Source organism: Anopheles arabiensis, chromosome 3, assembly GCF_016920715.1.
Source record: "Anopheles arabiensis isolate DONGOLA chromosome 3, AaraD3, whole genome shotgun sequence".
NCBI classification, from domain to species: domain Eukaryota; kingdom Metazoa; phylum Arthropoda; class Insecta; order Diptera; family Culicidae; genus Anopheles; species Anopheles arabiensis.
In genome coordinates this window covers 74,755,526-74,783,470 of record NC_053518.1, presented here as the reverse complement: position 1 = coordinate 74,783,470, position 27,945 = coordinate 74,755,526, and the positions used below count along the sequence as shown (strand labels likewise).

Sequence of the window (27,945 nt, the reverse complement as noted above, 5' to 3'; positions counted from 1 at the left end):
CGTTCCCTCTACGGCATCCTTCCTAAACCCTGCGGCAACCAGCGCAAGTTTCGCGCGAATGTTTCGAACGTCCACCAGCGTCCAAGGGCAGCGCGAATGACGAAGCGATTTTTCATCTCTCTTCCCAACAGAAATTCCTCGAAAGGCCACGGAATCGCGGGTGGGGAGAGCGGATACGAAGTGCTTTCTTCGCATTTAGCGTATCTATATCTCCCGGCTCGCTTTTCTTCCCAAGGCAGCAGCAACATTGCAGCACGCGGCTGTACGCAATCATCCCCAGGGCAGTAGCATTCCTGGCGCTGCTCCAGTTTGTCATTGTGCGGTAATAAAAATCACTCTAATGGCAATCAAAGCAAAGTGGAAACCAAATTCTTTCATAAATTGCTTGCGGGAGACGCATACACACGGCTATGGTTTTTTTTTTTCGGACGCAATCATATTGATCTGGAATCGGAAGCAGAAAAGGAACAAAATGACTGGAGAAGAAGTGGGTTCTTTTGGTTAGAAATTGTTTAAATTATTTGGTTGGTCGGTGGATTGAAGGAAAGCATATTGAAAGAGTTTTATTTTTAAATAAAGATCTGTTAAGGTTCAAGGGTGTAATGGAGAAAAGTAATAAAAACCATTCCCTAGTGTTATTTTAGAATTGATTGGAGAATCATAATCTTCAAAAATGATCTTTGGAAGCATCAAAATAAGAAGCTCTTCTTGTGATCAGCGTTTATAAAAGTGCGTGCAGATTCTTTTTTCATACTCTTCTCATTTAGCGGAATGACTATAGCTCATCAAAGCACATCTAAGACACTTATCTGTGACTAATTGGTGAATCCATAACAAGGTCCATCATTATCGGGTCGTCTAGCAGTTGCCTACTTATGACATGATGGCACCTCCAACCATTCCTCCATGGTGTTTGTAAAAAAGGAAAACTAATGAGTAAAGAAGATCATTCTCATGGAGAACAATTTTCAACCAACATCACTTTAACCACTACCGTCCGATGACAGCAAGGACGGTAAACATCGCCACTATAAACAATCGAGATACCTGAGAAGGTAGGCGTTACCGCAAGAGATCGTTAGAAGACAATCAGGATAATAGGTAATAGATACGTATTAGTGAGTGCTTCAAATAAAGCAATATCTACTGTGTCTGTTTAAAGGCAACAATGTTTGAGTCCTATGATATTTACACTTCAGTTTCGAAAATCCACTTCAAGTTGCACGAGTACGCAAGAGCGGATATTAAAAGAGCTCTAATGAAGCTTGTGCGACTTCAACTGCTGAGGTTATTTAAAGCAATTCCTTTGATTTGTTAAGGTTGAATTGTGCCTACAAGAAGCGGTCGGTGTAGGACTCATAAATGCCGAGAAATGATGGCAACAGTCCCTTACAGTAAGAAAAAAGAGCAACAAAATTAGCATGCCTTTGCTTCAATTTCTGTTCAGCATTATGACCTTTAATTGGGGTCCATTTTTTAAGCTAGCACCCAACACGAGAGAGGTACGGTCGGCAAAGAAGATTTATTACTTTGGGTAATTTTAATACCTCCAAAGCCAGCATCCGAACTCATCCATATGGCCTCACGCTCTTTAAGGACAAATGTACCAACGACTCAGTTTAATCTTCTGCTGTAACTCGTCCCTCCCCCATCTGTTAATCTTTGCAGCGCCACCAGATCACCGCAGATCGGCAGGAGAAGAATGCCGAACCCATACAAACTTTCGACCTGATGGCTAAATCCTTCTTTCTCTCTTTCTCTCTCTATCTCTCTCTCTCTCTCTTTCTCTCTGTCTCTCTGCTAGATGTCGCATTAAATGTCAGTGATCTGATAAGTCTCACCACCCAGTCGCCCTCATCCTCATTATATTCCCAGCATTGAAACATTGAAAAAGTGCTATAAATTGTGAAACTTTTCCGACGATAATCTAGGCAATGATTCATGTTTGGAATGTTTTTTTATCCTTCCTTCCTTCCTACTCTGCAATCATTATGCTTCGTGTCTAGAGTTGGTTGGTAATTTTGGATTCTTTGGGTTGCGTGTTTTTTCGCTCCTTGTATTCAAGCATAGACATTTTGCTAGCACAGGCCATCCATCTAGATCATTTTTATCCCTTTCCGCACAAAGCTTTCGGGGATTGGTTCTTGTTTTTGGAAAGATTCATATTCCCTCTGTTTCCACATTTCCAAAATTTGTCTCTTTAGGACCGACAGGGATAAGTACTGAAAGGAAAGATGACTTGACCCTGATTTATTGCAAACTAGAACTACAGCTCCAACGATTTACATTGATTGCCCGAGTCAAGTGCGGGCTGGCTGAAAGACGGGAAACGGTACAGTGCAGTAGCGTGACAAAAGATTCTTGTACTTACTTTTCTCTCTTTGGTCGCTCTTCAGTCGAGTCATCCTTCATAAACGACGGCTGTAGGCTGAACCGCCGCCGAAGATGTCTACCTTTCATGGTGGGCTTTAGTCAAACCAGATGCCGATGGATATTCTACACCCCGCCGCTTTGCAGCTTCTAACTTGATAACTTGTCCTGAAATAACCTGAAATGTCATAGGAAACATAGAAGCAGGATTAAGAAACAGAGAATTTATCTAGAGCGTCTGTAAAAAGTAAACTAAAAACTAACTAATGCAATAAGACTTAAGACACAAGTTGCTAGAATAAAATACCAACGACCTTTACGTTCTGCCCATCGTACGCTAGCGAAAACGTTAATATTCATTGCACGTCTACGTCTTGGGGTTCGCACCGCGGAATAATGTTTATCAAATGACTTCTTCCGAGCTTCGGCAGGTCATGGTGCGGGGTCAGTTCAGTCTGTTTCGACCACTGGAGTGCGAAAGTTGATGGGAAACTAATTACTAATCTGCCGCACCGTCGTTTGGGAAACAGCGTTGGAATCGGTACGCTTAAGAATGTAGAACGATTTAATGTGATTAATGCGATAGAAATTAAAGTGTTCGTAGCTTAAAGTTCAGGCGTTGGTTGATTAGTGTAGTGGCGAATAAGGATACGCAAAGGTTACGAAAGGTTAGGTTCTTTGCCTAGCTTAACCGTTGAGCTGGATCGTTTTTACATGGGGAATAAAGATGATCTTTTTGGAATACCAGTATTCTATCACTAAAATCAATAATTAAATAAAGGTGCCAATACATTTGCCTTATTTTATTGAGTGGAGTCATTCAATTTTTCTATTCTTATATTTATGTACAGAAGGTTCGGATTAAATAAAATTAACTTTTCAATTCAAGTTCTTTTGTTGCTTTGGACCAGGATAGTCAGATGAATGATCCTGGATGCAGCAGGCCAAGAACGCGAGGCGATTGTTAGTACGTATTACATATCCGGTACATGGTACGATTCTTTTAATATTTACTTTAATTCGAGGATCCTAAAAAGGCTGTTTTATTTATCATGATTTGTATGTATCGTTGATTTTATGTTAATTTCTTACGCTTCTTATAGTTTTCGAGCAACAGCAACATGATCCCCAACGATGTGTTTACATTATATGGCAATCAGATGTATTTTGTATGATCGTTATGTATAGCAGATATGCTACAACGTATTGTAAAATGCTCTTTTAGGTCAATTATTTTAATACTAGAAACAGTTTGATGTAATTATAATTATACTGTTCCATGGATCCATTGTATGCCTGTTGCCCAATTATCTCCATTAACTTTAACACCTACCCAATGTGCCCAATAAACGCACTCTTCACGTTTAAATTCTTGAGTGCTTGATTGACGTTCAATGCAACTGTTTGGAACGAACATGGAGATCATTTAGTGAATTTAATTTACTACGAACAATTACTGGCTTAGCTAGCCTAATACGGTGGAGGGCCATTGTAGCACATCCTTTCTGTAATTGCCTAGATTGGGTGCAACATTGTAGCGGAGCTTTTAAGGGACCGAATGAACGGTTGCATTTATACATTGAAGCATTCCATTTGGTGTAACTCCTACTGTTTGTTAATATTTTCTTCTCATAATTATAATAATTGTTTAATTGAAATTAATGAAGCTAGTTCCTCTCTCTCTCTCCCTCTCTTTCTATCTCTCTCTTATGTAATAGTCTTTCCTGTTCACATAATACAAAGTAAGTGTTGCAAAATTAATTACTACGAACAAACAATTATTCTTGAAATGTATCCACAAATGTAGCTCGTGCACTGTTTGCAATGCAACCACTCCTGTTGCATAACTAAACGCATAACAACGTGCTGCAGCGAGATTACATGCAAAGTGTGATAAGCCCTCACACCAGTCCAACGCTTACATGCAATTGCGTGAAATGCATTCGTGTACCGCGGTTAGACAAAACATTCCTGCAACAAACATCCACGGTACCCCTGCATCCACCCACTGCCATCCAATCAGAAAGTGATTTGTTGCGCGTGAGCCTCAATTTGTACGAAACGATGCTCCAGCCTCCCCAGCCCTTTCCTTCACCCACCTCCACGCTAATCGAGTTCATCAAGCTGTCGTACATTAATTGTAAGTAATATTGCTCATTCCATGGTGTTGTGCGTTGCATGCAGGCCCGCTGGAGTGGGTGGATGGGTGGGGAAATTTCATTACAACTTCGATCGCTACCGTCCTGGGCTGGGTTGTGCGTGGTATCGTACCATTTGCTCAAAGGATGTCAGGATGGAGATGTAGAAAAAAAGAAATACTCCCGACTCAGGACAGGACACTTTCTCTGGCTTTCAATTATGCACGCTATTAAATTCTCATCACTGGCATTCCGCATTCCGGTGGATGTGCGCTCATTTTCAAATTAGCATTCCACCCGATACCGTCACACGCGCATCCGTGCAAAGCAGCGCGTCTTGCGCATCCATCACGGTACCACGCATGCATAAAGCATTTGCGAAACATCATGCTGGTATGTAGCAAATGTCACACAGATTACAGCAGCAGCGCGTTGTAAGTGCATTGCACAATGAGTATTCTTTTTCGTCTCGTTTCAGCTGCAGAATTTACCATTCCATTTACATTCCTAGACACGCTAGCATGACAACGTGGCCCCCGTGGTCTTGAACATGAAAGCCGACATCCCATTTGCTGCCGTATGGTTTCCGAAACCCTCAGTGACACGGGTCGGGGGTTTTCTTGCAAACCGCAATCAAATCGTACAATTGCACACCCTTCTACCGAGACGATCGATTCTATCGAGACGATAACAATCCTGTGATGAACGGGCCCGCGAAGCAATTTCCACCGCAAGGGCATCGCAAAAAAAAAAATGAAGAAACCTGCCGCACCCCGAATATCAATTTCCTGTCGATAATTGATTTTTTTCTTCCTGGATCTTTCGCCATCATTCTATTGCTGAGTAGCAAAAAAAAAACCAACTGGTTTGGAAAGAAAATCGAAAACCACCAGCCAACCTACCTACAGACGGGTGACCTTTCAACTGCGCGCCATAAAGGACATCTTCTCAAACAGACGATTCACGAGAAGATACAGCGAGAGAACAAAAAAAAAACACGCCCGTTCGCTAAGGTAATGGGGCGGCGATGTGGTGCCGGAGGCAAGAAATGAATTATTTGCTGAATTTTAATTAGCAGCACCGTCAAAAGGGCCGACTGATGATGAGTTGGGGTTGGGAATTTTTCGCCACTACCGCCGTCAGCGGATGACAACGAGAGGGGGACCCGTATCGGCTCGCTTGGCAATGGACGGCTGGACGGGCTTCACGAATCAGAATCGAACGGACAGTTGAAGGAATTTCGTAATAATTAATTTATGATGCTGTCGTTTGATTCCACCGGTTAGTGGTGGATCAGGTGGTGCGGGTGGAGCGCGTCTCTTCCCAGACTGCACGGACCACGCTAATAAGGCGGACACAGTAGCACACGGTAAATAAAGGCGGAGGCATTTCACTTATTATCGTGAACGCTATTTATAACCAGAAAACTCAATGACAGTTTAGCAAGGTTGTTTGCGTGTTTTAAATTGTTTCAGTTTGAGTTGCATTGTTGTTCGAACGAGATTCAGTAAAGGATGAAACGATCGACTATTTTTGGAAAGTAGAAGAAAAGGTTATTTATTCAAATGGACAGATTTTAAACAAACAATGTCAATAAAGCAATTAGACGCAATTGAATTGTTATTGACTTTAAAACTAAATTGCTAAAATTGTTGTTCCTGTTAAATTATCCATCGTGAACATTGTAATACAATACCCATCCTAGCATCTTGGTCCAACTGTTTAGAATAGTAAGAACAAAATCTCGGGTCAAAGGTCAGCACCGACAAGAGCACGGAAACTGAGTTGCGCGCAAGGACTGATCATTTTATAGCCTGAGGAAGTAGATCAGCTCAAAGAACATGTCGCGTCAGATGAAGTTGGGGTTATATCCTACTTTTCTTAGGTACACTGCCTACAAGAACAGATAGAGGAGGTGACTGGCCCAAGGTGTTCACCATTAAGGCTCGGTTCATGAATTGGCAGGCGAAGGCACAAAAGCGTCAGTGGATTCGGACACACCTCTACTAGATCAAGGCTGAAAAGCAGTTTGTAGTGCCCGATAAATAAGTAAGTCGGAAGTTAAAACCAAACTTCAAGGGTACATTACAAGTATGGTCTACAAGTCTGAGCACAGCTTTCTCTCAGGAATTTAGAGGATAATTAATCCTGTTAAACGGTCCATCACGCTCCAAATACAGACTCCAAGTATTACCGACACCCAGGCGCAACAAACGGAGTTTGGAATCGAATAATGATCAGGTCTTTTAATCCCGATTGAACGTTAACACTTTCACTTTTTAACGGGTCAAAATTAAATTATTGTTTCAAAATCACTTTAGGTTCATTCATAGTAATAGTTAACAAATCACTAAAAAACCTTTTCAACGCTTGTCATTAGATGTTATGACCATAGTGGGCAAGACACACTTCACGTTATATCTTGGATACTGCTCCAATAACGCAAAGACTAAAACGGAGTCACCAATCGCCAAGCCCAAGATCATGAAATAACAAGGAACATATTCAACAACATTAAACGGTATTAATTAAAAGGTAACGAACACTGAACGTGAAGCCGTAATGTTTTAACTATCTCTTTTAGTTAAGATATGGCAATCGTTTAAAGTTTTTCATTCCACCTCAGCCCACGTAGTTACAATTTTATTGCTCATATGTACACATCTTCGTTGTTCCGATCCTGTGATGAGGGACTAGAGGACTCACACACGCCACGCATACATCATGCAATGTTGTTGTTTGGAATCGATCAGTGATGTATTGAGCTAGATAAAACGGTGTGTTCAGATTAAAATCATACAAATACCATAAATATAAATGGTCCATGAGCCAACAAATACATTCGTAGTAGTTTTTGATCCTATATTCCCATACTCTTGGAATATCGTTCTCTTAGAATAACAATCTGTATAATTTATATGGTTCTCGACATTGAATGTAGTTGTGCTTCAGTCAGGAGCAATTTCTCGGATAGCAGAATAGACAGCAGATGCGTACATTTACCACAACATTAGAGCAACAAAATTCTACTTAAAAAGATTTCTTGAACAGAAGATTACAAACAATATTCACACCAAATATATTTAATCATTCCAGCATTAAGTAGCGTAATTAAGCGCTTTGTTGATTGCGTTGTAAGTAATTTGTTCACTTCCGTTCTTTAATTAGCATCTTCATACTTCCAAACTGTCCCTCCTAACCCAGATGTGCGGATAGTACGCTGAAGATAGAAATTAGTCTCATCACCCTTCCAGGCACAGTTCCTTCGGTTCCGATCATTGTAAACCGTGTTCGTAAAATCTTAACCGATACCGACCAACCAAATTATCATACTAAGCGTAAGGCTTCCGCCATCTTAACAAAGGATCCACCAATAGCAGCAGCAGTAGCTGCAGCACTCCCAACATAGAATGGGGTTAAGCACCCTCCGACCGTCCGGACCAGTCAATCGGTCGGGCTGCACGCTGCAGCCCGCAAACTAACCGCAAGAAGTCAAGCTTAGGCTTTGGGGAAGGGGGAAGCATCTCATTTTTCCTTCCCATTCGGCCCAACAAAAGGCAACAATGGTTCCAACCGTCGTGCCCGTGGTACCGGGGAAAAATAGAAAACTTTCACCCGATGGAAGATGATTAAGATATCTACAGTGCCATTGTGGTTTTGGTGGTGTTTGCAAGCGAGAAGATTGGGGTAAAGGTAAGGCAGGAGCAAAGGGCGCCGGAGGGGGGTCGCTTTTTGAAAGTTTATCCCTAAGATACCCTTCGCTGTCGCTGGGCGTTAGAACGGAACGTTAGATGTGACCAAAGGACTGGAGCTGCTGTTGGCTGTGGTGGTGGTTTTCCATGAAAGGGTTTTCAGCAGGAACACGATCCTACCATTTTTCAACTAGCTGTCAGTAACGGTCTGTGCGATTAATGAACGGTTGTTGATGGTGTTATCGGCCCTGAATGGGAGCTTTTCGACTTTCGGAAATCCACCGGAAATCATTGTCAGCTGACATCATGCGAAGGGTTCTAAACTTTGAACGAACGTTGTGCTGCTGTGATGTGATCGGAGTAGAGCATTGCTTTTTTTCCTAATGCATTGGTCTGATTTTTATTTTTATTTCCCTACACACGCACCTAATCACAGAAAACTGGAGCTACAAATAGATAAGACAAGCACCACATTCTTCTGTACACACATGTCTATTTCAGCAATATCCTGGCGCCATTGTGCCGAGACAATTAGGATTCCCAGTGGAATAGCTTCGATTTTGGCGATAAAAGATAATTAATCGACACGTATCGCCAGTAGTCAGCATGAGCTTGTCACTTCCGTGCACAATCACACTGCAGAGCGTGACAAACTTCTAATCGAACTGTGGCGTTTGGTTCCACTAAACGCCACTTGAACGATTCTCACGTGAACCTAATCACCGTTCGGATGCCTGCACATGGTGCGTTTTGTGTGATCGTCTGCCGGTATCTTGGACGAGTCGCGGAAGCTAGACACACAAGCCTATGTACACACCGATAGGCAGCACGTTTTGCGTAGCAAAAACCCACACGTGGTAATCACGTCGATGGATGTGCAATAGTCGATGGTCGAGCAAATTTGAGCACAAGAAGCAGTCAAAAGGACAGCTGCACGGGTGAAATCAAGATTAGCAAAATTGCTGCCATTTGATTGATGTTGCACATTGTAGAATGGAGCGGGTAAATAGGTATGTAAGGGGGGCAATGGAAGTACTCCATGGTTAGCTAGTTAACAATGGGTATATTCTTTTAAAACCCTTACATTTAATTGTAAGTGGATAACCTTTGAACAATTACCGATCGATAACCCTTTGATAAGCTTGTTCAGCTGCAGCCGATTGAGGTTATTGATAGGAGTGACCGTTTTGAAAACTGAACCCAGTGCACCACCGCACGCCCTAGAGTTCATATCGGTGGCGTAAATCGCGGCACTGTTTTATAGCTGCTGTCTTTAATCACATTTTCAGTCGTAAAAATGGTCAGCTCGGAGAGATGTGCAGTGTTTTTGTTAATAGCGCTGAGTGCAACCAGCCTCTCCGCAAGGGGAGAGAGCACTCCAAGGGAGCCAGGCCAACAGCATCCCCGTTCCGATCGGCGAGTCTTCCAGAGCGTCCCAATATACGATAAGCAAGAGGAGGAATCGGAATACTGGCGCACCGTAGCACAGCGTTCGTTGCAGCATCAGGCAGCACATCCGAGGAGCGAACGCAAAGCAAAGAATGTGGTGTACTTCATCGGTGACGGCATGGGGCTGTCGACGGTCGCCGCCGCCAGGATGTATCTGGGCAACGAAAACATGTACCTTTCGTTCGAAAAGTTCCCGTACTTTGGACTCGCCAAGACGTACTGCGTCAATCGCCAGGTGGCCGATTCGGCCTGTACCGCCACCGCCTACCTTTCGGGGGTGAAGATCAACTACGGTATGCTGAATGTGGCGGCCAGCGTGAAACGGTCCAGCTGCGAGTACGATCGCAATGCGACCGAGTTTAAGGGTCTGCTCGAGTGGGCACAGCAGGCGGGCAAAGCGACGGGAATCGTAACGACAACCCGCATAACGCATGCCACCCCGGGCGGTACGTACGCTAGCAGCGCTGATCGTGACTGGGAAGATGATACCGAGGTGAATAACGATTGTCCGACGACACGGCAGGAGGACAAACCGGTCGATATTGCTACCCAGCTCGTGTATGGTAGCGTCGGAAAGAACCTCAAAGTGGCGCTCGGTTGTGGACGTCGGCATTTTATTCCTGCCGACGTGAAGGATGAGGACGGTAAGGCGGGCAAGCGCTCCGATGGTGTGAACCTGATCGAGGCGTGGAAGGAGGTGCATGCCGACATGGGTGAAGCACAGTACGTGTCGGACAAAAAGAGTCTGCTGGAGGCGGTCAAGAGCAAGAAGCTGGACTATCTGCTCGGACTGTTCGACAGCAGCCACTGTTTGTACAATCTGGAGATCGACGATCAGAAGCTGGGTGATGTGAAACCGAAGCTGACGGATATGGTAGACGCGGCACTGTCCATGCTGGAGGACAGCGAGCAAGGCTACGTACTGTTTGTGGAAGGTGGACTGATCGATACGGCGCATCACTCGAACCGACCGCGTCTTTCGCTGGAGGAAACGATAGAGTTTCACAAAGCGATCGAACTGGCCCGCACTCGAACGAGCGAGGAGGATACGCTGATCGTGGTGTCGTCGGACCATAGCCACACGCTGATGTACAATGGATATCCGGTAGGTATTGTGTGGGAATTTTTGAGAGCGCACGGGGTGGGTACAATGACCTTGTGGGAACCGGTTTGTTGACAACAATATCTCCAAGGGCAGATACATCAGCCTGGGGGTGATGATTTATTAGCCTATCGATTGGGACGATTGCTGGGTGTATCAGTACCCAGGCAACATTGTAAAGTGCACCGATAAGTGTTTTATAACCAATGCAGTCTGTTTTATGATCTTTCGCATAGTTCAATAACTGGAATGCGACTGCAGAAAACAATTCCCCACTCGTATTACCTAGCAACCTGATACGTGATCGTGTACTAATACAAATCTCCCACATGTTCTAACCATTTCCATTCTGCAGACCCGTGGCAACGACATACTGGGCATTGGGGACATCAGCGATAAGGATGGTCTACCGTACACCACGCTCAGCTACGCCAACGGTGAAGGGTTCTACCAGACGTACGCCGATGGCAACCCGTCCAAACGGCTCGACGTAACCGGGTACGACTTTAGCGACTATCGACAGCGCTATCTGGCCACCGTGCCACTATCATCGGAGACGCACGGTGGCGAAGACGTCGGGGTGTATGCTAGCGGCCCCGGTGCCCATCTGTTCGGTGGCAGCACGGAACAAAACGTGATACCGCTGCTGATAGCGTACGTCGCCAACATTGGCGATGAGTTCGGGTGGGTGACGAGCACCGTACCGGACGATGACAATGCTGCCAGCCTGCAGTCGATGTCTCAGCTTCTGCCCATGTGTCTGGCGGTGGTTTGTGCATTCGCTCGGCAGCTGTACCGGGTGGTGCTGGAGTAGCTGGGTTTATCATTATTCCGCACCACCTGACGGGCGGTGCACTCCAAAGGTCGTACTAACAATGAAATCGGATCTTGACGGCAGTCTTCCTGGTGTGTTTATTGCTCGCAGGCCCAGGGTCGCTTATTGTATTATCAAACAATTTAGGGTTTGTGTGTTTTTTTTAATTCTGCGCGATTCTCTATTCCGATGAGGCCCATCGAGAATGTAATCGCCTACACCATAGACTGTATCTGATCCTCTGCCCGAGTGTGGCATTTATCTCTGACAGTTTGAGCTTGATAACGCTTGCGTTCTTTTGAAATAAACCAATCGCTTTATGAGAGGACAGCTAAACGAATATTTAGTGCTTGTGTGTTTCATTCAGTTGACGGTTGATTGTGCAGAGAGTAGGGTCGTAGACCAGAGATTCACACACGATGCGGGACTTTGCGCGGTACTTTGTATGTTTTCTGGCATTGGCGCTCACCGCTGGTGAACTTTTAACTGTTCCTGGAGGTAAGTGGCTTCAATCGGTTGCTTAAATCTGCACCGGTGACAAACTTTTTTCGCTTTTATTTTACATCTTTGAAGCTCGTGAGCCTGATGGTCACTCTAGACGCGGAAAGGATGGTTCGTTCAAGTCCGGTGCGGCTTCTTCCCGCTCGCAAACCCCCCAGGTGCAAGGTTTCCAGGAACGTGAACTTGAAACCGACTATTGGCTCGAGCAGGCTCAACAAACGCTCGCCCAGAAATTGGCCACCCCGCACAACACAGACCACGCCAAGAACGTGATCTTCTTCATCGGCGACGGTATGTCTTCGCAAACGGTGGCCGCCACGCGCATGTACCTTGGCAACGAGGCCAACTTCCTATCGTTCGAGAACTTCAAGGACCTCGGCTCGGTTCGCACGTATTGCGTAAATCGACAGGTGTCAGATTCGTCCTGTACTGCGACCGCCTACCTATCCGGGGTGAAGATCAACTACGGCATGGTAAATATTGCGGCCTCCGTGGACCGGTACGCCTGCGAGTACGATCGCAATGCGTCCGATTTCGAGGGACTGCTCAAGTGGGCACAGGATGCGGGCAAGAGTACGGGCATCGTCACGACCACGAAGATTACACACGCAACACCGGCCGGAGCGTACGCGAGCAGTGCCAACAGGTACTGGGAGAATGACGTCGAGGTAGCATCGTCCGATTGTGATCCGTCCCGTGTGGACGACATTGCCGAGCAGCTGGTGGATAAGGAGGTTGCACAGCGGTTCAACGTGGTGCTGGGAGGTGGTCGAGGTAATCTTCTTCCGAAGGAAACGATGGATGAGGAAGGTAAGCCTGGGTACCGCGAAGATGGTAAGAACTTGATCGAACAGTGGAAACAAACGCACGAGACGATGGGACGCTCCCAGTACGTGTGGAACCGGGAGCAGCTGATGTCGGTCGACACAGCCAACACGGACTATTTGCTCGGGCTGTTCGAGAGCGGTCACATGAAGTACAATCTCGAGCTGAAGGATAATAGTGAGGCGAGCCGAATGGAACCGACCCTGGAGGATATGACGCGGAAGGCGATCGAGCTGCTGCAGCGGAACAAGAATGGGTACGTGCTGTTCGTGGAAGGAGGACTGATCGATGTGGCTCATCACGAAACCTGGGCTCGGTTGGCGCTGGACGAAACGGCCGAAATGGCGAAGGCTATCGATACGGCGCGCAAAATGACCAGCGAGCAGGATACGTTGATCGTCGTTAGCTCGGATCATTCCCACACGATGACGTACAATGGATATCCGGTAGGTCGAACAGTTTGCATAAGACACAAGGATCAATCAGTAATAATCGCCCTCTTTTTTACTCCTTTAGAAACGTGGTAATGACATCCTCGGACTTGGTGACATCAGTGATGAGGACTTGCTCCCCTACACCACCCTCAGCTACGCCAATGGGCTGTCGTACTACACGACCTACACCGAGGAAAATCATGCCATCCGAGCGGATCCTTCAAACTACGATTACAAGCAGACGGATATGCGCTACATGGCAATGGTACCAATGGACGCGGAAACGCACGGTGGCGATGATGTTGGGGTCTGGGCGTCGGGCCCAATGTCTCACCTATTCCGGGGCGTTTACGAACAGAACACCATCCCGTACCTGATCTCGTACATCGCCCAGATCGGTGACTATTACGAAGAGTTCGACTCTGGCGCCGGCCAACCATTAGCCGTGTGCCTGTCACTCCTTCTAGGCTGTTCCATTGCCGCGCTAATGAGGCGATAATTAATCCTCCTGTCCTATTGGTAACAATGATCGGCCATCTGTCAACGAGGGGGAGCTACCATTTGATCGATGTAATACAACGACGTAACGTAGCGCCCGCACAGAAGCGTTCGACCATTGGGGGAATTCTTTTAGATTACGCCCGATAAGGGGGACCACCGGCTTATCAGAAGTGTTGGGGTTTTTAATTGTAAATAGTTGTCTAGGCGTAGGTGTACCGCGTGCCTCAAGGCTCTTGATGAAGTGAATAAATATATATCAGTTATTGATACCCTTAATCGTAGCGAATGTCTTACCAGGTGTTATCAGATCGTTTGCTTGTTCGATTGGGTTGTTGCATTAGTACCCTGTTTACCCCGCAATGAGTAAATCCGGCTTCTCACACCTTACCACCTTTTTTAACAATCCAAATCCCAAAACCCAAACAAAGTACGGCATCACTCCGTCGTGGAGTATTCATTGTTCACTTATCGCTTGTTGTTTACAGCGATTTTAGTGCAATCTACCGATCTCGGGTAAATCTTGCTGACATTTTTACGATACTACGTCGTACTTTCGTCATTCACGAAAACAGAATACATAAATCAATACGCCGCGCATGCCCGCTGTCAGCTTTAAGTGATCGATTAATGGCGAACGACCTCCTGCCGAGTTGAGGTACACTCTGCAATGGATTTACTTTCCTGCGTCATTGTAAAGCACCGAAATGAAGTCCAATTTACATACTACAATACTTTATTAAGTAACGATCCTAATTCTCTGGACATGCTTTTAATCCGTTGCCGATGCAGGCGGCGTACGCCATCATGTGCGGTATGACGTTCTGCTCGTACGACCCGGTAAATAGATGCGCCCAAGGTCCCGAAGCATAGACAGCCACATCTTCGCCACCGTGCGTTTCCAGCTCAACCGGCAGCATGGCCGGAAAGGGGAAGTTATCCGCGCCGGCATCTTCCATTTCCCGCACATTTGCACGGGTTCCCTTCGCTTCGTCCACGTGTTTGTAGAACCCAAGCCCATTGGCGTAGCTGATCGTCATGTACGGTATGCCATCCTTTCCGGTGCCTGCTGGGCCGAAAATATCCTGTCCTCGGCTCTGTTAACAAGATAAAACATTACGATGAGAAAATCATACCCTTTCCATTTGTTGCTGTCCATCTTCTTACCGGATAACCCGAAAAGCTGACACTGTGCGAATGGTCCGATGTCACCACAATCAGCGTATCTTCTTCGCTGAACTTCTTCCGCGCCAGCTCGATCGCTTTCGCAAACTCCACCGTTTCGTCGATCGCATACCGGGCCTGATTGTCATGATGTCCATGATCTATACGTCCTCCCTCGACAAACAGGAAGAAACCTTCCGGATTTGTGCTAAGAATGTCCGTCGCCTTATCCACCATCTCGGACAGCGTCGGCTCCTCGTCAAGGTTCTTATGCACGCGGTCCAGATTGTACACACAATGGCTAGGCTCAAACATTCCCAGCAATCGGTCCGTTCGGTGCGGATCCACCGCCATCAGGTCCGATCGTTTCCACACAAACGTACGGTTCTGTCCAACGGGTCCATTCTTCAACCACTCGTTGATCAAATGTCTACCGTCCGAGCGATACCCGCCCCGACCCGTCTCGTAGTCCTGGTGTATCTCGCGGTCCATAAACTCGCGACGTCCACCGCCCAAAATAACCCTCAACCGTGGTGCCGTCTCACCGTACACCAGCTGCTCCGCAATGTCGTCCACCTCGTTCGGGCTGCAGCCGTCCATCTGGACCCAATAGTCGTCCTCCCAGTCGCGGAACGCAATGTGTGCGTACATGCCGGACGGGGATGCATGCGTGACACGGGTCGTCGTCACGATGCCCGCATCCTTGCCCGCATCCATCGCCCACTGCCCAATCGAGGACGTGTGCGTGGTACGGTTCCGGGCCGCATTACAGTCACGCACCGGCACGTGCGCATTCACACCGATCGTTTCGTAATTGCCCTTCACACCGGTCAGATAGGCGGTGGCTGTGCAGGCCGAATCGGCCACCTGATAGTTCACGCAGTACGTCTTCGACATGCCAACGTACGGGAACTCTTCGAAGGAGAGTGGTTTCTCTTCACCGCCCGCATAGACTCGCGCCATCGCCACGGTGGAGATGGACATCCCGTCCCCAAGGAACATGATCACATTCTTCGCAACGTTGGTGTTTTCCTTCTTTGCTAGCAACTTTTCGACTGTTGCCTTTGCCTGATTGCGCCAGTATTCGATCGTTTGCTCCTGTTCGGCATTTTTGCTCTTCGGAAGGCCCGGTTTGTTTTCATCCGGCAATCGAGGATGATGCCGTTTGTCACTGTCGTAGTCTAAGCAAGATCACCACACAAAAGAATTATTATATTAATGAACAAACATAATTAAAAATTCTGCAACTATTACCATCTGGCAATCGAGGATGCTGTACTTTGTCGTTGTCGTTTTCTAAACGAAAAAAGAATAGATCACCAATAATAATAATATCAAAAGATTCGTCTAAGATCACTTGCAATGATCAAATTTATTCGATAAAACTAATTTATTACCATCACTTAACGATGGGTGCGCAACGCTGAGCGCAAGGGTTACTATCAGCACAATTCCCACGGTTCGGTACATCTTGAACACTGTCTGACTGTTCGCGAGCAACTGGCGCGAGCTATATTCGTCAACCAAACGTTACCCAGCGACTTGAGCCGCTCTTGAGTGTACTTGAACAGCGCTATTGGATGGTTTTAAGATAATGGAGCCGTTCAGCTGATCGTGATGTACCCGTGATGGCGTGATAATAGGAACCGTGCGCGCCCCAGCTTGCAATCACATGAACAAGCTGACATTATCTCATCTACCTTCTCGCCCTGACGCATCTCGCCCCAGACACTGGTATTGATAAACATTTTGATTTTTATTGCTTGTAACAAGGGATGATAAAAAATTTGGTTAGAGATTATTCTACTTTTTGCTTTTTTGGTGATATTCCAGCACAAACAATCACTATTGTACTGGGTCGGTAGAATAAAGCGACCGCGTGGAACACTTCAACACGTGCTGCTGGGTTGCAACGCTTCCGCAAACGAAGCCTTCGCACGTGCAGCAAACGATAATAATACTCATTACATTAAGAGTATTTCTTGCATTGTTTCCTGGCGAAACTATTCGAACATTAGCTGTAGCAAGTAAACTATATACATTTCACAACTCAGCACACTCTGCCGCTCAATCGCATGCCTTCATGCCACGACCGATGCACGATGCGTACGCCATCATGTGCGGTAGAACGTTCTGCTCGTAAGATCCCGTGAACAGATGAGACCACGGACCGGACGCGTACACGGCCACATCTTCGCCACCGTGCGTCTCCGAGTCCTTCGGCAGCATGGCCGGGAAGACAAAGTTCGACTTGGAAGTGTCCATCTGCCGCACATCCAGCCTAACACCGGCATCGGTATCCACATGCTTCTTGTAGCCCGGTCCATTGGCGTAGCTGATCGTCATGTAAGGGAGACCATCTTTGCCCGTGCCGGCCGTACTGTAGACGTCCTTACCGCGGCTCTATTGACAGGTCACAAAAAGAGGATAGTACATTAAACACATGCTTCTATCACACTTAAAATCCTTTGCTATCTTACCGCATATCCTGCAAAGCTGACACTGTGCGAATGGTCCGATGTCACCACAATCAGCGTATCTTCTTCGCTGAACTTCTTCCGCGCCAGCTCGATCGCCTTCGCAAACTCTACCGTTTCGTCCAGCGCATACTTTGCACGGTTGTCGTGGTGAGCGTGATCGATGCGACCTCCCTCCACAAACAGGAAGAACCCATCTGGATTTGTGCTAAGAATGTCCGTCGCCTTATCCACCATCTCCGCGAGCGTTGGTTCTTCGTCCAATTGTTTCTCCACCTTGTCCAAGTTGTAGGCACAATGTCCGGGCTCGAACATGCCAAGCAACCGGTCCGTTCGGTGCGGATCCACCGCCATCAGGTCCGACCGTTTCCAAACGAATGTACGGTTCTCTCCAACAGGTCCATTCCGAAGCCACTCATTGATCAAGTTCCTACCGTCCGAGCGATATCCTCCCTTGCCCGTCTCGTAATCTTGGTCCAGATTTTGATCCATAAACTCGCGACGCCCACCGCCCAGAATCACTCTCAATTTCGGTGCCGTCTCACCGTACACCAGCTGCTCCGCGATGTCGTCCACGAGGGCCGGATCACATCCATCATCCTTTACGTACTTGTCATTCTCCCAATCGCGGAACGCCGTATGCGCATACATACCGGCCGGTGATGCGTGTGTAACACGTGCCGTCGTCACTATACCCGCGTCCTTTCCAGCGTCAATGGCCCACTGGCCGATCGAGGATGTGTGCGTGGATCGATTCAAGCCAGCCACACAGTCAGCGACCTGCACGTGCGCATTCACGCCAATCGTATCCATATTGCCCTTCACACCAGTCAAATAGGCGGTAGCCGTACAGGCCGAGTCCGGTACCTGGTAGTCTACGCAGTACGTCTTCGCCATGCCAACGTACGGGAACTCTTCGAAGTACAGTGGCTTCTCCTCACCGCCCGCATGGATTCGGGCCAGCGCAACAGTGGCGATCGACATTCCATCGCCCAAAAACATGATGACGTTCTTGGCGATGTTGGTGTTTTCCTTTCGCTTTACATGCTTCTCCACGGTTGCCTTTGCCTGATTGCGCCAGTACTCGATCGTTTGCTCCTGTTCGACGTTTCTTGCCGCCTTGATCGGTTCCGCTTCGTCCAGCAGCCTTGGGTGATATCGTTTATCACTGTCATAATCTTTAGGATTGAGATTTTGTAATTATGCATTACAGTTATTTTGATGCAAAAGTGTTAAACGTTCAACTCTCTGGACAGTCTTCCTTACCATCGTTCAGCGAGGCTGACGCTACGAAATTAAGCAATAGAATAACGCAAAGACTTCGCACTGCTGTACGCATTTTGGGGCGCGTATGATTCCGCACTACTCCGGTACTATACTCGACGGCCTGCAGTCGACTGGTGGTCCAGGCAATTTTAGACATTCCTGTTATATTACCCCTATTCAGCTTACATACACATACACAGCTACCTGATTGGCTCTGATAATCACTGATCACGAACCAATCTATCCCTGAACACGTTCCTGCTGGTCATCCTACGGGTGTGAGTTGAAGGTTTGTTTGTTTGGTTTTTTTTTGTCGCCTGCTGAAAGACACGCGAATTTATCGCCAAACCAATTGTTAGGAAAAGGCGCAGTGCGTTGTCTAAAACGTGTTCACGTTATCATTCCATTCGCGGCTGCCTTACGGCTGCTCAGATTAACAGCATGGCCATGCTGACGTCATGAAATTAAACGAAATAAACTGTAATCGGTTGGACAAGGTTTTGGCAATTTAATTTTAATGTCAGATAATACCGTCTAGAAAAAGATGTATTGATATGCAACAGGCGAGTTGGTTAGTGAATAGTCAATAGCAAGAACAGCAAGAATAGCAAAGCTAAATCCGCATTTTAGTAGCCATTCAAAGTTCATTGATGTTTATCTCGAATGGGGGAGATACTCTCTCCAAGAAGAATGTTTTGAGTGATAACAACAGTGAATGCATTAATTTATTGTTTTCACCTGTCAAGATTTTGAAAACAAAACCATAGCTCCAATCTTGAGCAAACCTTCAGACCTTCAGTAATATCATTGTTTTGTTCATTGTTCAAACTTCAATTCAAATTATCCAAAATAGAGTAAAATTCATGATTGTATCGAAGCAACTTAGTGTAGCACCTTATTAATCTAAAGTACATCTTCTGTTTCAATTTTTTTCCTATTCTTAGCTGCTAGAGGTTGGTATAGGTGAATGTGACTATGCCCGGTTGACACTTTCGAGATAACTAGAATACAATAAGGAAAAATCTTGATAGTATGTGTCTGCATAGAAGTTTCATTCGATTAGCGCAGCAATTTCTAGGATTCCTTAAAAAAACGAATGAAATTCGCCATTAGCGTTCCAAGATGAACAAAATTATTAATCCAACTCATCGGTACATCGCCTTCAACACTTGCATTATCTCTAATAATTTCTGAAGTCTTGTGTTTGGTGTAATGAGGTTGTCGAAAGTTTTTTTTTTCTCCAAAAAAATAACGAATAAAAACCATCTCACCATTCCACTCTACGTCTGTTTAGGAAGATTGAACAAAACTACCACAGGCTTGGATATCGAAAGACGTAGCATTAAAAATGGAGAATATTTTACAACAGTTTGCTAAGGTTGCAGCTACTGCGTCATACCGATTCTTAGGAAATGTTTGTACAGAATGTCACTTCTTTTTCTAAGTAAATTTGCCATACTTTTCATTGTGGATATCTCCAGATCGGATTATCTACGCTTCTATTTATTTACTGCCAAAAATGCTGCAGCCAGTTATGATATAAAATTCAATTTTCACATCGGAATAAGCTCATCAACAGTTCTACGAACTGTGATGGAGTTAATGTTTGGACATAGGTAGACATAGGACTTATCTAATGTTCGGAATTAGTTTCAAGAAAACGGTTATCAGCAGTTTAACACTCTGGGCGCTGTGTGGCTCGGTTTGGAATCACAGCTTTGTTCACTCTCCTTTTCTGTGATTGGTCTCAGTTGTTGGACCTTTAAAGGTACAAAATATGTTCCAGTATTGGTATGGAATTAGTTTCTTTGCCGATATACCTGTTTGAGTAATTTCTGAATAGGACTTAGTATTGGGTGTGACTTTTGGAACTAAAAATGTTGTTCAAATAGTTGGAAGACTTGTGTGAATGTGGATTCAATTCTTGAATCAGTTATCGGTATAAACTCAAACACTGGCATTCACTCAGCGTCTGTTTCCAATCCAGAGTAGCTTGAAGTTCAGTTCGTGCAGGTCAGTAAACTCCGCATTAGCTATAGAGCTAAGTTCTAAGCTAATCAATCAATCAATCTATGCACATTAGCGTACAAATGGAGTTCTTGAAATTCTTCCAAAACCAACATCATACTTCATTTATGTGATCTTCAAACACAGACACAAAGCAATTTTGAAATAAAATGAAACAACCAGCTCAGATGTGCGTAATTTCACGATGTTTAACAGTTTTAACTCACTCCTGAGAAGAATAAAAACGATATGAAACAATGTGAAGAAGATAATTTTCTTTTTCATCGCGTGCTTAAAATCCAATGAGTGGAATACTTTATCCCACAGATAAAGGCAGATCAAATAGCTTAATGCGCAAACTTTTTAAGCGAACTGTAAGCAGCAGTAAATGTATAACCTTCTAATTTTAGAGCCAACAATCGGATCAAATGAAATTACGTGCAATAAGGCTCAAACTGATTAAAAAACTGTTTTCAACAGGTAATATTTTCCTTTCCTAGCTCCTTATGCCCCCCCCCCCCTTCTTATTCCTTCGAACCTCAAACCCGAATGTGGATGCTGCCATCGTTTACTGCAGGAAAGCTTGTTTGATTCGGGAAAACGCGTACGTCGGCCGTTTGGGCCAAGTAAATAACATTATCTTAAAAGGGAAAACTTTACACCAATCTCCATAAGCAACGATGTTTGCTTTAACAATGGCTGGCATAGAAGGTGGTTGGAAGAAGTTAGGGCCATACATTTGGGGGGGGGGGAGAGGAGACTAACCAGCACAAATATTTGTTTTGAAAGCCGCTCAAAAAGCAGCTTTTTGGTGATGTGGTAGAGGGCAGAATAGAGGGTGAGTTTTTAAAGCATTCTATTGCGCCGTTTCAATGCGTTTCCGGGATAAAACCACATGGGCCACCAAAGCCAACGACAGCTACGCTGAAAATGAGATCTAATCCCAGGAAATTGTAATATTTTATTTTACTTTTCATGTAGGATTTTTAGTAAATCCCTTTCACTCTAACAGGTTATTAAAGTAATTCATTTTCACACTAAACATCATTCTAACTTTTATGGAATAAAGGAAAAAACACAAAATATTTAATTTAATTGAATAACCTCACCTAACAAAAGGCCATCAATCAACACCGATGATAAATTTCGATGCAGTAAGCAATGACGCTCACGCACCCATACAGTAACCACTTCAAAGGTGTACCTGCTGTTCGTTAAAAACACTTCATCTCCAACCGGCTACTGTTGACAGCACCGCCATGATCAGCACCGTACATGGTGCCGCCCTTTAATCTCATCATTACGCGTTGGCGTGTTTGGGTAGAAGGATCCGGAAAAATAAACATTTCCCGGATCATGGTGCCTCCCTTCGACAAAGAAGCACAAAACGAAACACCCTTTCTCCCGAAATGGTGCCAAATTTTCCAACCCGACCAAAAAGTGAGCAAACTCCAAGAAACACTTCTGTCCCGTAATCCCATACCAGAGTGTGCCAGAGCAAGGTGTAACCGGTAAGATTGCTTTTTCAGTTTTTGGAGAAATCTGTTTTTCTTTTCACTCCTTACTCCGGGAAGCTCGTTCGTATGGTTGCCGTATATATGTGTGTAGGTGCTTCCAATTTATACGGTCGTGTTGAGTTGTGGTCGAATGTAGCTGTGCTTTTTTGTGTTCTCTTCTCCTGGGAGCAAGCACCACGCTGATGTTTTGTTTTGCCCGACCCTCGTTGCACCTCCATCCCACCGTGGCTCACGATCATCAAGTTCGTCGTGTCATGGGGCGACATTGTCGTGGCGCTGTTTTGGGAAGTTGGCAGTCGCCGAGTGGCTTAATTTAATCTATTAGACAAACCTGTGGTGGTACCGCTGGAGGTTCGTGCTTTCCGTGCTTCTGGCTGCTTGCCTTACGCTCCCTTGTGGTGAATAGGGATGTTGCTGTCAACGAGGCGACCACACCAACCAAGCAACCAAGGTGCTGGTGCCGACTTTCGCCGAATTTTGTGCGCTGGGACCCGCCCGTATACTCACTTTTTTTGTTTTGTTTGGTGAATACTCTCTCATTACCTTGATACAAATTGAATTATCGTGTATTATTGAAAACGATCAGCAGCAGTGGCGGTGTAAGAAAGCTTCTTTTTGCTCGGGTGTAAGTTGGGAAGGTGTGGGTTGGGAGCGTTTGAAGCACATTTCCCGGCAGATGGGTTTTATAATTCATGACCTACTTCTACGAAGCGCATGCCGTTGCTGGTTGCAGCTTTATGGTTTTTACACCTGTGCTAGAAAAATAAAGCAAAAAATCACACTTCACAAACCCCCCGCACGAGAAGCAAAAATAAGCTGCTCTTTTTAAATAAACATTCTTTACTAATTAAATGCAATAAATCAAACAATGGTAGCCTGGTTCGTTTTAGCCCCAACCGATAGCGAAATGATTTCCGCTTCGCATTCATTCCTGAGGTCCCGGTGCTAAATATTTCATCCTAATAATAGTAATAAATTAGCATTTCATTTGCGATGCTCATCCGACGCAACGGGCATACCGGCCGATTTTTGCTACTGCAGAATTAATTACATTTTCACACAGCACAGGGGGGAGGGGAGCTGTGCGGTGGTGTTGGTTGAGAATGGTATTTGCCTTGATTGCAGCTGTCTAGCGCGCAGTTTAAATTATTGTTTAAGTTCATGTTGTTTCACGAGATTATTTATTTTTCCTTAAATACATTGAACCCATTCATCACTATTTGTTTGAAGGTTTTTTTTTGTTTTAAGATAAAACAAATTAATCTGTAGAAACCTCGTTTTAAAGAGCCTAATTATGTGTAATTGATGATAGCCTTTGCATTTCTTAGTACATTTGTTTTGCTTCAGGGTGCCAAAGTGGAAATCATCGATTGATGATGCTGGCATTTGGAAACTTGTCATGTACATGATTGGTACATCCCTATATGTCATGTGAATTCTTACAGTCAGCAGTATCTAAGTCTATATTTTGTGATTGTAACCATGTAAAACAAGACAGCGCAGGACCACAAAGCTTTTAAAAATACGTAATTTAATGTACGTAAAATCGCCATTAAAAAAGTGACTTTGATTAATCTTTTATTCCGTAACATCCGCGCAGAAACATCCAGACTTTTTTGACGTTATAAATTGCCTAATACGTATGATTGATGTGTGCTTCTACACTTTTTACAACATTTCCGTCTCAATTTCCCCTCAATACAACATTTTAGTTTATTTAGATGTTACAGTTCATTTCCAAAGTATTCTGTTGATACGTTCCGAAAACATCACCATGACTCAAATATTAGACTTTTGAGTCCTAAATACATGTGATAAATACATATTATTGATAAAATGAAATACCTCTTTCCATTAAATCATTTTCTTAGTGATCTAATACTCATCGTAGGAGCACAATTGTACCGAATTGCTACATGCGGTTAGTCTCCGAATTGAGAACCGCAAAACTTTGGAATATACTGTATAGTGAAATTATAATTTTACCTGTGAAAAAAAAAATTGCAATCTAATGCACAAGTAACTGTGAAGAAACAATTTTTGGTAACATTTTGTATTACTCAAGTTGGGGTTTCTTCAAACATTCACTTGCATATTCATATCTTGAGCGTTATTGCTTAAAGGCTTCCTCGCATAACATGAAAACAAACAAAAAGTGAACATCTACTGCGCATCCTTCCGAGGTGAACCATCCCTAAGCCAAACCTTACCCCGCAACCCACACCAAAACTCAACCTCCCGCAACAAAACAACAAAGACGCCCGAAGCCCATTAGCAGCCCATTGCAATTACAAACCATAATGCAATCATGCAAATTACACAAGTGCACTTACGGGTCATCAGGATGCAGCAACACAAACAGAAAGAGCGGGCGAGCAAGAGGGAGAAAGAGAAGGCATTGTTTTCCTTGCGCTTTCTAAACAGTGCGGAATCTTCAGGTTCCGCAACCGTGCCGTGCATAAGCAAGCATTCCTTGCTTTTGCTGCCTTGCTTTTGCAGCTGTCGCCCCGCTGTGGATGACCAGCGGCACGCTGCTGCTTCGGTATTTCGCCAGTGTGCTTTTGGCTCGAGCCCTTGCCGCCGTATGATGCTAATTGTAAATGCTAGCTCCATTGCCCAGGCGGATCCCGGAACAATGCCAAACTGCTGGAAAACTATTTTACTATTAGTGAGGTAGAGGGTAAAGGGTTCGGCTTTTTGAGAGTTTGATTGAAGATGGGCTAAAACTAACACAATGCATGAAAGGCATCCTAAAGCGTAGTGCCTCAATGAATCAGGTTTTTGATCGTATTAGCATCAGTTTTAAGGTCAGATTTTGCTTTCCTCTTTAGCTTCCAAACGATGTGACCAGCATGTTTGGAAAGCTGCAACGATTTGTGTTGTATTTTAATTCCAAAGTTCTGTAATAAGATAGTGCAATGAAAAGTTTCTTCTAAGGGAAACCTTCAGATCAGCAGCTTGCTGTTGTATACAAATAAAACAGGAATATTGAATTGCATAACTTTTGGCGTTTTAAAGTAACAAACCCAATGTTGCAAATAATTCAAAATAAACGCCTTAAAGTATGCAATTTGTCTTACAAAAGTGCAATAGAAGAGCCAAAAACCAGACATGTTACATTATTGTATTTTTGATGCAGTGTATTTTAAACAAATGGTACTTATTTAAAGCAAGTGAGAAGCAGCCGTTAGGTAAATATTGACGCTTATAAACAAATACCATACAAACACTTATAAGCTGTTATTGTGAACACCAGCGCACGTTATGGCTCGCTCAATTGAGAATACCCCTCTGACATTGAGCTGTCCTTTGACTTTCTGAAATGATGCTAACTATAATTAAACGCGCTCAGCCGTACGTTTCGTGTACAAATCGTGCTGAAGGTAAGCACAACAGCGTCAGCATCCTACACATTCCCGCACGTATGAGGACGAGCTCGCACGCCATCCATGCGCCATCCTGTCACTAGAAAGCTGTCTAGGAACTAATGTGCCTCGCTGCCTCTCACAAACTACGGTTGCTTTTAATCCAGGTGTTTGCTGTACGTAAGTGCCAGAACACGCAGAACAAACTGTACGGACTGACTTATTCAATCACATCGCCATACACACACACACACTCTCTTGTTCTCTTCCCTTTTTGGCGTATGAGCGCAGCCATCTCACGGGAGGAAAGAACACTTCAATCCCGAAACAGGCCCCAGGTGTATCGGAAAACACGGGACGGCTCGTCACCGCCGGCAGTGGTTTCCCGGTGGTACGATGCTCTTGATGGTTCTCCGGTTTTGTTCCATGCCACCTGCACCTGGCTGTACGTTAGCAGCAGCACGACGACTGCCAGCAGCAGCCGCAATCAACTCACCACTGTGTGAGTGTTTCTGTGTGTGTGTGCTTGCAAAGTAGCGAATGAATTAGAACGGTAATGAAAATAACTGTACGTCTATACACAGTCAGCTTGTCTGTAAATGGTGGGCAGCAGACGTTATATCGTACGGGCAGGCTCGACCATAATCCGTCCCCCTCCGCAGCCTTTGATCTTGCGTGAGTGCATGCGTGTAACGTTCTTCGGAGGCAGCTGTCATCGGCGTCGGTACAATGTCACTCAAACGAGGCCAGAATCGTTGCCGGTGTGTTCCGCCTACGCAGGCGGTATGCAGCACGGAGTGGAAAATATGAATATTGCTTGCTGCTGTCGTTACACAAAAAAAAAACACACACACACGTTTTACGACGAAGCCCGAGAGGAAGACATGTCAGATGAAACTGTTACCTGCATGTGCGACGGATGCGACATTTCAAATTGACTGACAAAGGCGTAATGAAAATAGCAGCGATGGAATTACTCGGTTAAGGTACACAGCGAAACTTTACTGGAGATTCATAAAACGAATTGAGCGGATGCAGAGGAATGTCGCGATGTGAAAGTATCGAGCAATTCTGACTCCATAAAGCTTGAATAACGTTTTTTTAAATGAGGTAAAATTGTTCGAAAAGATTAGTCAACTTTAAACTAAACATCGTGCAATCGATAGAGTGGGGCGCCTAGAGCTATGCAATATTTTATTTTTTTTGCAGACGATATATTTAATAAATTTCTAAAAATATATTTTTTAAGTTGACTTTTTTTTTCTTTTGGGCCCCATTTTCACTCGGATTTAGCAAGAAAAATAATATCTTTTTTTGCCTTATCTTAAGCACGCAATTAAAACTCACCTTCATAATCATTTGCATACATTTAGGCGGTATCCATTGTTAACAACTCACTTGACAATTTTTAAGCTCAAAAATCGGACTTTCGGTCTAATTCCATTTAAGTGGAACCTTGAACATGCCTTATAGTGCTTCATGTTAAGGGATTTTGAGAAAAAAATCCTTTAAAAATCGTTTCGACTCACATAATAACACACCCATACACAAGTTCTAGTGTTTTGAGCAATACTAATCCATACATTTAATAAAAATGTAGAACAAATATCACATAGCTGACTCTTTTTTTAAACAATTTTACACAGGTGTCGTTATAGTAAATACTTTTCAAGTCCTGTTCATCATCTTACTTTTAGTTTACTACAACAAAATAAATTGGTTCTGGCCTCTTATTTGATAGTTTTTCCTGGCCATTTGATTGCTACACTTAATCAGTTAGTGTTTGAGATATTATGTCCGGAGCATGGAGCATAAACTCGTGACGGGCATGTACATAGGTAAGCTTGAAATCTGAAAAAACACCTTGACTCTTTCGTCAAAAAGACGCTTATGTAATTTTCATAATCCACAAATGCTATTAGTTATGTGCTAAGTCTTCTTTTCCTATAAACGCCTTCACAATCTTTACGCTTATCTTTCGTATTAATTTGTGTATTTAAAACTTTTTACCTCCCCCTCCCCTTCACCGTTTGCTTAAGCAAAACACACAAAAAGTGAGATGAGTCCGCAACTAGCGAAACCGCCGTCGGTTGGGGTGGTAAGTTTCAAATTAAATTACGCCAAACTTCCACGCCACCCAATCTTGAAGGATTTACCACCGGTACCATCCTTCGGGCACGGTTCACACCAGTGCTCTTTTGCCAGCCACGCTGCTTGCAGTGCGGGCTGCACTTGAGCGTTGATTAAATATCGAGCTCATAGTTTGAATTTTAATCAAGCGCTGCAAGATAACCGTAAAACTTCACCGACCGCGCGTGAAGGATCC

At 44.6% G+C, this 27,945-nt stretch overlaps 4 protein-coding genes across 7 annotated transcripts in view; 1 reads left to right on the top strand and 3 right to left on the bottom strand.

Annotated features, from left to right (window-relative positions):
• LOC120900722 (ras-related protein Rap1) overlaps window positions 1-27,945 on the bottom strand; it is a 79,116-nt gene that overhangs the window by 9,645 nt on the left and 41,526 nt on the right. For all 4 annotated transcript variants that reach the window (XM_040308107.1, XM_040308109.1, XM_040308108.1 and 1 more), the window contains one exon: window positions 2,372-2,548. In XM_040308107.1, the coding sequence (XP_040164041.1) occupies window positions 2,372-2,460 (89 nt within the window). In that variant the 5' untranslated portion in view covers window positions 2,461-2,548. The remainder of the gene's footprint in view (window positions 1-2,371; window positions 2,549-27,945) is intronic.
• Window positions 9,395-14,112, top strand: LOC120901182. The gene is made up of 5 exons (XM_040308891.1): window positions 9,395-10,754; window positions 11,107-11,564; window positions 11,650-11,657; window positions 12,139-13,337; window positions 13,408-14,112. The coding sequence occupies exons 1-5, from the start codon at window positions 9,498-9,500 to the stop codon at window positions 13,822-13,824; spliced, it is 3,339 nt and encodes a 1,112-aa protein (XP_040164825.1). The 5' UTR covers window positions 9,395-9,497; the 3' UTR covers window positions 13,825-14,112.
• On the bottom strand, window positions 14,537-16,517 carry LOC120900719 (alkaline phosphatase-like). The gene is made up of 4 exons (XM_040308103.1): window positions 16,385-16,517; window positions 16,242-16,283; window positions 14,991-16,168; window positions 14,537-14,920 (listed from the first exon to the last, which is right to left on the bottom strand). Exons 1-4 carry the CDS (start codon window positions 16,455-16,457, stop codon window positions 14,576-14,578), a joined length of 1,638 nt encoding a protein of 545 aa, XP_040164037.1. The 5' UTR covers window positions 16,458-16,517; the 3' UTR covers window positions 14,537-14,575.
• On the bottom strand, window positions 16,626-18,640 carry LOC120900721 (membrane-bound alkaline phosphatase-like). The gene is made up of 2 exons (XM_040308106.1): window positions 17,468-18,640; window positions 16,626-17,390 (listed from the first exon to the last, which is right to left on the bottom strand). The coding sequence occupies exons 1-2, from the start codon at window positions 18,464-18,466 to the stop codon at window positions 17,055-17,057; spliced, it is 1,335 nt and encodes a 444-aa protein (XP_040164040.1). The 5' UTR covers window positions 18,467-18,640; the 3' UTR covers window positions 16,626-17,054.